Source organism: Nyctereutes procyonoides, unplaced genomic scaffold, assembly GCF_905146905.1.
Source record: "Nyctereutes procyonoides isolate TBG_1078 unplaced genomic scaffold, NYPRO_anot_genome, whole genome shotgun sequence".
Taxonomy (NCBI): domain Eukaryota; kingdom Metazoa; phylum Chordata; class Mammalia; order Carnivora; family Canidae; genus Nyctereutes; species Nyctereutes procyonoides.
The window spans coordinates 58,703,291-58,713,519 of NW_026575135.1; the positions used below are offsets into that span (position 1 = coordinate 58,703,291).

Here is a 10,229-nt window from a genome sequence, read left to right on the forward strand (position 1 = left end):
GACTTTTTGTTAGACATGATACTTACAATTTTTAGCTGATATTCACTCATCTCTTCACATGGCAATAATTTTATAATATTTTCAATAAAGACATAACTTAGTCTTTTCTCTAGAAAAACCCTAATTTTTATTCATGGCTAGACATTTTCTTTTGGATTCTAACCCACTCTTAATAATGTGATGTTAAGATGTGATCTATTATGGGACACAAAGGCAATGGCTCTTTCTAGTATTACCTTAGGTTTGTGTCCCATAAACACGGAAATTCTGATAAATTGTGCAATTACTACCAAAAAAGAAAAAAAGTTTGGTGTACTTATAATGATATCAGCTGCATTATTGAGTTTATAGTCCTAACAGGAGAGAGCTTCTGTTTGGCATTGGCATTAAATAAGAACATAGTCCACCACTTACAATTTATACATCTGATGACTGGAAGAGTTTACCAGACACTAGCTTCCAATCCTGTACATTTCCAGTCTTGTTTTTCTTTCATTGTCTACATACTGATAAACGGTTCCTGGAAGTCATATTCATGTCATGATATCACCTCTGCCCTTGGTAGTGGGGATATTCCAGGAAGCCAGGTTGGCTAGCTACAACTTATGCACACGTAGCAAATCACATAATAAATGCCACGAATCCCAAACAACCTCCCCTTAGCTCATAACATCAGAAAAGCCCTTGCCAATCAGACTGGAGGGCAAATGTGACAGAAAATTGGAGTGAGGAGAGAGCAGTTATAATTGTAGTTAAAATATTATCTGAAAGGTTTGCAGAAACATATGACTCTGTGAAGAGCTTGCTACAGACACTCCCAGGGCCTTGGAAGGGGCCCATATAAGGGAGGGTAGAAGCTTAAGCTTCGTTGACTTTGTAATAAATACACCCCTTCTGACAATCCATTCTGATAAGTGGTTAGTATAGGATATGATACCAACAAATAAAAAGGGCAGCTACTTCTGAGGAGTGGAAGTAGAAAGTCTCCCCAAATATTTGAATAGACCTTTCTGGAGGTACATAATGAAAGATGAATAGAAATTTTTGAGGCAGTTGGTGGTGGCGGGGGGCGGGGGGGGGTGTTCCAGCATGTTCAAAAGTGTGGTGCAAGGATAGCACATGTGCACTGACAGAATATTGTGCTTGGTATAAGTAGACTGTGGGGAAGTGTCTGGAGATGTTTGGGAAGGAGACTGCAGGTCTGTTCTCTCCTGGCCAGGTTAGCTACTGGGGAGTTCTGTTCTCTGGGAAAATTCTAACCATCCTGTAAGAGATGCCTATTCCTGCATACTTTACCTGCTCATTCTCACTTCCACAGCTGCATTTCACTACATCCTGGCATACTTCACCTTCTCTTTGCTTTCTGACAACTGGCCCTTCACTCTCCTCTGAGGCTCAGCAGAGTTCTCAGGTCCTGCTGGTAAACCTTACCCACTATAAATAGAGGTACGCCATTCACTGAAATACTCCATCCTTAGAACACTACAACTACTACTACTATATCCTCTTAACACAGTCTCACTTTCTTTTGACTATTACCTCTTCATCCCTTCTCCTGAAGAAGTAAACCTACTTCCCAGAACGCTGCTCCCTCCAGGTTCTAAATATAACCCTTATCTCTACAGCTCCAGAGAACAGGAGCTGGAACCATGGGCTCATCTAGTGAAAATGGGTCATAATATGACATCTACAGTGTTCCTCTTCTTCAGGTACCAAAAAGTGCTCCTGTTGTTTCCCTACAAGCAGGAGAAGTGGGTGTGGCTAAGAAAAATCATGGCTATTGGGAGGGGAGAGGAGGACCAACATTTCCTCTACCATTCACTGGTGGCAGCTGGAACAGTAGATGAACAGAAACAGAATCATTGGGGCCACCGGGCGGAGGCATAATGCATGTGACTGCAGCACTTCCTTGGGCCTACAGTGGTCATTGTTGACTGTAACCTGGGGCGACCTCTAAACAAGAGCAGTGAGGGAGTCTGAGCAGGCCTGGGCTGGTCCCACCCTGGTCCCACATTCCAGCTTAGTCTGCTTCATCTTTCTGGATTTTTTTTTTTTTTTTTTGGATCTGTTTCCACAGGCAAGGTCAACAAAAGCAAAAATAAACAAATGGAACTGTATCAAACTAAAAAGCTTTTACACAGCAAAGGAAACCACCAACAAAATGCAAAGGCAACCTACTGAGTAGAAGATATTCACAAGTGATATATCTGATAAGAGGTTAACATCCAACATATATAAAGAACTCCAGGACAGCCTGGGTGGCTCAGCAGTTTAGCACTGCCTTCAGCCCAGAGTGTGATCCTGGAGACCCTGGATTGAGTCCCATGTCAGGCTCCCTGCTTGGAGCCTGCTTCTCCCTCTGCCTGTGTCTCTGCCCCTCTCTCTCTGTCTGTGTCTCTCATAAATCAATCAAGCAATCAATCTTAAAAAAAAAAAAAAAGAACTCCAACTCAATAGCACAAAAAACACACAACCCCACTATCTAAAAATAAGAAAAAATTAGTAACTCATCTTCCCCCTGCCTCCTGCCCAAAAGGGTCAGAAATCCATAAGAAGGTATATTATAGAAAAGGAAATTAAAATTAGCAACAAACATGTTGAAAAGATGCTCCTTTTGTATTAATAAGGGAAACGAACATTAAAACCCCATCGAGATGCCATTTCACAGCTTTTGGATTAGAAAAAAGTTAAAAAGTCAGACAATGCCAATGTTGTATAGGCAGCAGAATAGTTGTGGGTAGGAGCATACATGACACAACACTTTGAAACAGAAGTTGACATCATGAGCAGTGTGAGTCATGCCTGTCATCTGTGACCAGTATTACCCCTGCTGGGTATTACAGACACATGGGGAGACATGGGCAGGATGCAATATTGCTTGAGCAAAAACCTGGAAATCACCCATAGAAGGGCCGGAATGCCCTCCTAAAGGGAACAACATATTGTGATACTCCTCTATTCTAAACCACCAACTGGTTTCCCACTGCAGTTAAAATAGAACTCTGAACTCCTTCTACAGATGCCATCAGATGCCACTGTCCCCGGGTTCGTCAAGATGTAAGATCCTCCCTACGTCAGGGCAATATGTCCTTTCCATGGTCAGTCCACGGTTGGCTCTTTTCTCATTCTCTCAAACAGCTGAATTATCACTTCCTTAAAGAGTCCTTGACTTGTCATCCCATCTAAGTTAGCTTGCCCTATCTTGTTCTCTTTCTCAGCCCCGTAATTGTTTCCTCTGATAACATATGTTAATATAAGAATTATTTTTTTTTAAAGATTTTATTTATTTATTCCTGAGAGACAAAGAGAGGCAGAGACATAGGTAGAGGGAGAAGCGGGCTTCCCACAGGGAGTGGATGCGGAACTTGATCCCAGGACCCCAGGATTATGACTGGGGCCAAAGGCAGACACTCAACCACTGAGCCACCCAGGTGCTGCTAATATAAGAATCATGTGTATAGGTGTATGCATTCATGCATTCATAATTTTTTAGCCTGTCTTTGACATTAAACTCATAACCTCTGTGAAGGCAGAGATTAGGTCTATCTTGCTTATGATCATATCCATGTGTGTCCTGCGTAGCCTGGCATGGTAGTTGCTCAATAAATCTTTGTTGAATGATTAAATAGGAGCACTGCATAAATTGTATCTGTGCCTGTATGAAGTAGTTTGTTGATATCAGAGTACATTTTATTACTTCTGGTTCTGGAAATGATAACGGGATACCACATAAGTCATAAATTCTTAGTATTTATTAGAAGGTAAGGGGAAGTGTTTACCTGGTCTTATTTTTTACTGCAGGTAATTAACCAACATGTGCTTAAATGCTTCCACAAATTATTTTGAATGATTTTATATATAATACACTGAGTAGATTTTTCAACCAAACTTAAAAAGTCTTTCAATGCCCAAACTATTTGGAGATACATATAATGTTTTGAGATGGGTTCTAATACACATTAAAAAAAAAAACATTTAGTATATAGATACTAATATAAACATTTGAATTTGAATATTCAAATATGCAGGTGAGATAGGCCTGGGCTATTTTTGAAAGAGGCATGAGTTTAGGTTGAGGCAGGTTTTTATTTTATTTTTATTCTATTCATTTAAATTTATTTGAATAATATGTTTATTTAAATTATACTTTCTGTATATTATATATTTTAAATATTTGTTTCTGCATTTTAATTTTATTTTTCCTGATTTAATCTTGAGCTCCTAAAAGAGTTGGCATTATCTACAGAAGAGGTGGATGAGGCAGACAAAATAATTTGAAAAACATTAGAAATTCAGCAAAATATGGAAATTACATTTTCAGGTTTTATATCTTCAGTTATAGGAGTTGTGCTTTTGCTCAGACAATTCAAGTGAGATAGATTCATTTTAACGATGGATGGAAAAACTAAGCTAACCTAAAAGCAGAGATATCATGCAGCATTTTGCATAAATTCAGGTTCTTTATCCCCAGAACTTCTTTTATTTTTTTATTTTTATTTTTTTAATTTTTTTTTTTTTATGATAGTCACAGAGAGAGAGAGAGAGAGAGAGAGAGAGGCAGAGACACAGGCAGAGGGAGAAGCAGGCTCCATGCACCAGGAGCCCGACATGGGATTTGATCCCGGGTCTCCAGGATTGTTCCCTGGGCCAAAGGCAGGTGCCAAACCGCTGCGCCACCCAGGGATCCCCCCCAGAACTTCTTTTAAAAAATTATTTCACTTGTTTTGGGGCACCTGGGTGGCTCAGTCAGTTAAGCTTCTGCTTTGGGTTCAGGCCATGATCCCAGGGTCCTGGGATTGAGCCCTGATTTTGGCTCCCTGCTCAGTGGGGGGGTTTGCTTCTCCTTCTCCTGCTCTCCCTGCTGGTGCTCTCTCTCTCTCAAATAAATAAATAAAGTCTTAAAAAAATAAAATTATTACATTTGTTTTTGTAACCTGACATTTTGATATGCAAATGCTGTTGAATGAAGTAGGATTTCTTGGTTTCCATTTGATTTTAAAAGCTGTAATTTTGGTCAGGACCTTTTTGTATAAATGATTTACAGTGATGAGAAAACAAAACAAATGATCAACTTTCTAGCTATGGTGTTGTGTAAAAGTAAACTTCCAGTGTGGAGGTCATTCCTCTGTACTCACTTGGGAGGTTTACATGGAAGTAACTTTAAAGTTTACATCAAAATGGGTGAGAAACTTTTTCTGGATTTCCGATTTGATTTCTACATTTTGTAAGTTCCTAGAGAATTATTATGAGGCCAAAATGAATAAAGAAGCGATAACATTTCTCATTGAAAACATGTAATTCTCAGAATGATGTTTATATAGATATTAATATTTACAGCTAAAAAGAGTATGTTCTCAATTAAGCCAAAGCTGCTCTAAATCACTGTATAGTAAATAGTTGAACCTACAGCACAGCTAATACTAGTTTGATAATTAATTTAGAAAGCTCCCACATTTACTTTTTTGATAATGACACAGGTAATTCTGACACTGAAGTAAGTTTTTTGGCCCAATTAATTGACTTCCTTTCCTATGAATCTGCAAATGATCAAGACTCAAAGAACGGCATAGCCGACCAGTCATCGGGTACTAAAAAAAGTCCTTAGGGAGCCTGGGTGGCTCAGTTAAGTCTGCCTTCAGCTCAGGTCATGGTCCTGAGGTCCTGAGATTGAGCCCCACATCTGGCGCTCTGCGCAGTGGGGAGCCTGCTGCTCCCTCTCCCTCTGCCTGCTGCTCCCCGTGCTTGTGCTCTCTCTCTCTCTGTCGAATAAAGAAATAAAATCTTCAAAAAGAGTCCTAAAAAAGGCAACAAGTATTTGCCCAATTATTTGCCTTAATAGGGCAACAATTATTTGCCCTATTATATATATATTATTATATTATTAATCACATATATATATATATTATGATTATAAGGTAATCATTCTATTTGCTCAGCAAGTCACATTCCTTGCTATGGCCCCTCTTCTAATCCACTGGCCCAAATGCCTGGGCTGCACCATCTCCTTCCCCTTGGCAGATTGCGACCCCCGTGCATGAGGGCGGAGCTCCCCAGGGGACGCCTGTCAGGTCCTGAGGCCACCAGGGTGACCCACGGGAGGTACCCACCTGAGAAACACAGAGCCGGGGCTGTCTGTGGAGCTGTGCGGGGCCTCGGGGCCTGTCTTTCTCGGGCTGCCGGGAGTCTCAAACCGGAATACCGTGTCACTGGAAGACAGACTTTTCTTCACCATGGTGTACGCGTCAGTCCCCAAGTCAGGACATAAGTTCAGAGGCTCATTTCCAAATCCCCTCAATCCTGTGAAAAACTCTGCGTTTTAGCTTTGCCCAATTCTCACACTGCAGGAAACTTTCTTCACATGACTCCTAATCTAGCTGAGGCTGTTTTTTTTTTTTTTTTTGAAGTCAGTTAATGAGTAACATGTATGTATGACACAGAGTGGTTTTCAACCCACCCACATATCTTCTAAAGGAAAATTAAATGTGTTTGGGAAATTCACCTTTCAATTTACTAATAGGAACGCCACCCAACTCTGTGGATTTAGGCAGAAAAGTCTAGGGAAAGGTAAAGACATGAAAGAGGGAGGTGCAGAAACTGGCAGCATCTAAACATTAAAAGGGGGGATGGGATGCTTCCCTGGATCCTCTGGGCCTGAGCAACAGGGTGGAAAATGTGAATGCGCATTATAAGGCCTTTCCACACGCAGGAAATCATCAGCCCACAAGCATGCTCCAGCTGATGTTCCGCAAGACGCTGGAGAGTTTTCGGGCTGCACTGCGTGGTTCTTGGGTCCCAAAGAGTTCTGGAATTCTTATGGAAGGAGAAATGTACAAAGTCAAGCTCAACATTCAGACTGTGTGTGTTTTGCTGGAGCACAGGCAGCTGTGACCTCTGTCACTGCCTCCACCACTATCACCGCAAAGACAAATAATCCCTTGGAGGGGAAGTTTCCAGCTCCATCTCCTGCTTTCTGGCTCTGTGACCACAGATGATCCCAGACCTGCTGAGTTTGCTGTGTGCCAGGCCTGTCTCACAGTATTAGAATGAAATCTGGGAGAAAATGCGGTGGAAATTTGCCACTATGCTATGTACTATTGTTATTGAAAACCCATTTAAAGGGGCACCTAGGTGGCTTAGTCAGTTAAGCGACTGACTTTAGCTCAGGTCATGGTCCTGGGGTCCTGGGATGAGCCTTTCATCAGGCTCCCTGCTCCGCAGGGAGTCTGCTTCTCCCCTTGCCCCTCCCCCCTGCTCTTGCTCTGTGGCTCTCTCTAAAATAAATAAATAAAACATAAAACAAAAACAAAAACAAAAACATTTAAGCAGGAAATTCAGCAGGTGAGTATCTTTACATGACATTATTCACTCACTCAGCATTCATGCCCAAGGAGAACATCAGGGTGCTCCCACCAGTGTTACAAGCAGCCTTGGAGGATCTGGTCCAAGTAGTTGTGCTTTCTCTCTCCTTGTTCCCCTTGTGATTGATCAGTGACATTGGAGAATGGCTGGCTTAAGAGAAGCATGCAGACTCTGATTGTGGAAGAGAGCAAAGTTTCCTGGGAAATCAAACCTTTAGCCTTGGCCTCATTAGCCCTTTGCTCTAACCAGCTGATAACCAGCCAGGGACAGGTTTATGTTGCTTCGTGTGCAGTACTGAGTCTAAGCCACTTTTGAAGTTAGAGGAAGTGTGCCTTTTGGTGAGAGTTTAGTGGTTCCTGAGGGTGACCAACTCATCCCAGTTTATCTGGGATTTTCTGCTTTTAGCAACAAATGTCTTGCATCTTTGGAACCTCTTAGTGTGAGGCTAATCATGACAGTCGGTCACCCTGCTTCCTGCTGCCATCTTGGTGCAATTCTGATGGTGCACTGCATCTAACTGCACTTCTTGTCCTCCTCCATAGGGCAATATCTGTATTTCTCTTGTCCCCCTTATTTCTATGTTGCAATTATATTGCAAAGACATTAAATAAAGTAAATTCTACCAAAGTGTTGGATTAAACAAACCAGTATCATACTTCATATAATAGCAACCGTCTGCAAGCTTGTTTCTGCTCCTTGTAAGCAAAAAAAGTCTAACCAGGGGTGTATTAATACCTAATGCAACATAATTTGTTACTATCTCCCAGCAGGTTTGGATATTAGCGGGGGCAGTGCTTAATTTAGGAGAGAATATCTCTAAAGGAGGAAATTTCCAGTGTCACCAGACAGTCTTCAGAAATATTTTTAAAGAGAGAAGCTATTGACTCATCAACAATGTTTTATTAGCAAAACTCCATGCTAGCCACAGTGAATGATAGAAAAAAGTGTTAAGAAATGAGTCCTTGATCCAATAATGTCGCTAGGAAGAGACACTATACATAATTGAAAAGTTAACTAAATGCAAATAGGAAGGCAGTAAATCAGGCTAATACTTCTCTAGTCTTTGTACTACCTAATATCTTTTGAGTATCTGTAGCGTCTCTGCTAGATAATTTCAAGACATCTCAGTCACTTCTTGCCCAAACCACATTTTTGCAGGTGATGAAACTATCTGAAAAAGGTTAAGCAACCTGGTCATAATTAAGTGGCCATAAGAATGTGGTCATGCTGGAATCCACTCATTCATTCACTGAATGTTTACTGAGCAGTTAAAAGGAAGTGAGACTGTGTTTATTTACCTTTAAAAGGAGGCAAGATCCTTTGAATCTGGGGTGACTTAGTAAAGCCTACAGGAAAAAGTGGAGTTTGAGCTAAACTCTGAAGAGTGAGGAGAGGTTGGAAGGGCAGAGAGGGAAGGGAGGGGGGAGTCCATGAGCAAATCAGTAGGCATGGGCCAGATTTGTGTGAGTGGCAGAAACTTTGTGTTGGTGAGGAAGGTAGAGGCTTCAAACACTTAGGTTGAAGGCTGAATGCTGAAGGACCCTGAATGCCAGTGGCCAGGTCAAGCTTTTATCTTATAGGTAATAGGAATAAACGGATGAATGCTGAATTTTATGGCCATGTACATGATACTATGAAAGCTGAAAATGACCACAATCATCAGATAATATGATTATTCCCTTAGGCAGCAGCTACCAGTCTATGGGAAGCGACTCTGAAGTAATTGAAACAGTATTGACTGAACTCTTATGTAAGATGTTGAAGTTAATTCCTAATCATAAGAAATTGTGTCAAAGATGAGGTTGGCTGAAGGTCTAGAGCAGGGGTCACTAACTCAAATATCTTCTAGAGCCAGAGAGGTAAGGAAAACTGTGAGGTGGGGATGGAAGCTAGCAGAAAGTGTTAGTAAAGGGCAGTGTGTGTGTGTCCTCCCCAGACATTCAGGTGTTTGTTTGTTTTTCTTTAATTCCAGTGTAGCTAACATACAGTGTTGTATTAGTTTCAGGTGTACAATATAGAGATTCAACGATTTTATACCTTACCCAGTGCTCATCACAATAAGTATTTTTAAATTATTATTTATTTTTCATGAATAATAATAAATAATAAATTAAAATCAAAATATTAATTTTAATTAATTAATTAATCATTTAATTATCTGATAATTTAATTAATTAATTATTATTTATTTATTCATGAAAGACACAGAGAAAGAGAGGCAGAGACACAGGCAGAGGGAGAAGCAGGTTCCTCACGGGGGCCCAAAGCGGGACTTGATCCCAGAACCCCAGGATCATGACCTGGGCCTAAGGCAGATGCTCAACCACTGAGCCATCCAGGTTTCCCACAATAAGTATATTCTTAATCCTCTTCACCTATTCACCTTAATCCCTCCACCCCTTACCCCACCTCTGGTAATCACCAGTATAAAGAACTTATATATAACTCTATACTCCAAATCCAAATAATCCAAATAAAAAATGGGCAGAAGACAAGAACAAACACTTTTCTAAAGAAGATATCCAGATGGCCAATAGACACAGGAAAAGATGCTCAACTTCACTAGTAAATCAGGGACCTTCGAGTTTTGAATGGCCAGATGCCGATGGGATGGGCAACCTAGACCTGTTCCAGAGTGGGATCCAGCTGTGGCTCGCCCTCTCAGTTTTCACTTCTTGATGGGAACTACCTATCCTAAATGTTTCAAAATTTGCTAGTAGCTATGTTTGGACCTTATGTTCAAACAGGAATGAGGTTTTGAAGGCACACACAGAGAAAATGTGATTTCTGATGCTTTATTTTTAAGATTAATGGCAGTTGATTGCTGGGCAGCAATCCACATGAGCAATCCACCGAACTGTCACTGTTTG

At 40.9% G+C, this 10,229-nt stretch overlaps 1 protein-coding gene across 1 annotated transcript in view; it reads right to left on the reverse strand.

Annotated features, from left to right (window-relative positions):
• The window catches only part of GRAMD2B (GRAM domain containing 2B), a 111,502-nt gene extending 103,992 nt beyond the window's left edge, over positions 1 to 7,510 (reverse strand). Inside the window, exons 1-2 of the mRNA XM_055302508.1 lie at positions 7,371 to 7,510; positions 6,108 to 6,206 (exon numbers count right to left, since the gene is read on the reverse strand). Of these exons, the coding sequence (XP_055158483.1) occupies positions 6,108 to 6,206; positions 7,371 to 7,495 (224 nt within the window). The 5' untranslated portion in view covers positions 7,496 to 7,510. The remainder of the gene's footprint in view (positions 1 to 6,107; positions 6,207 to 7,370) is intronic.
• Between the last annotated feature and the right edge of the window lie 2,719 nt (positions 7,511 to 10,229).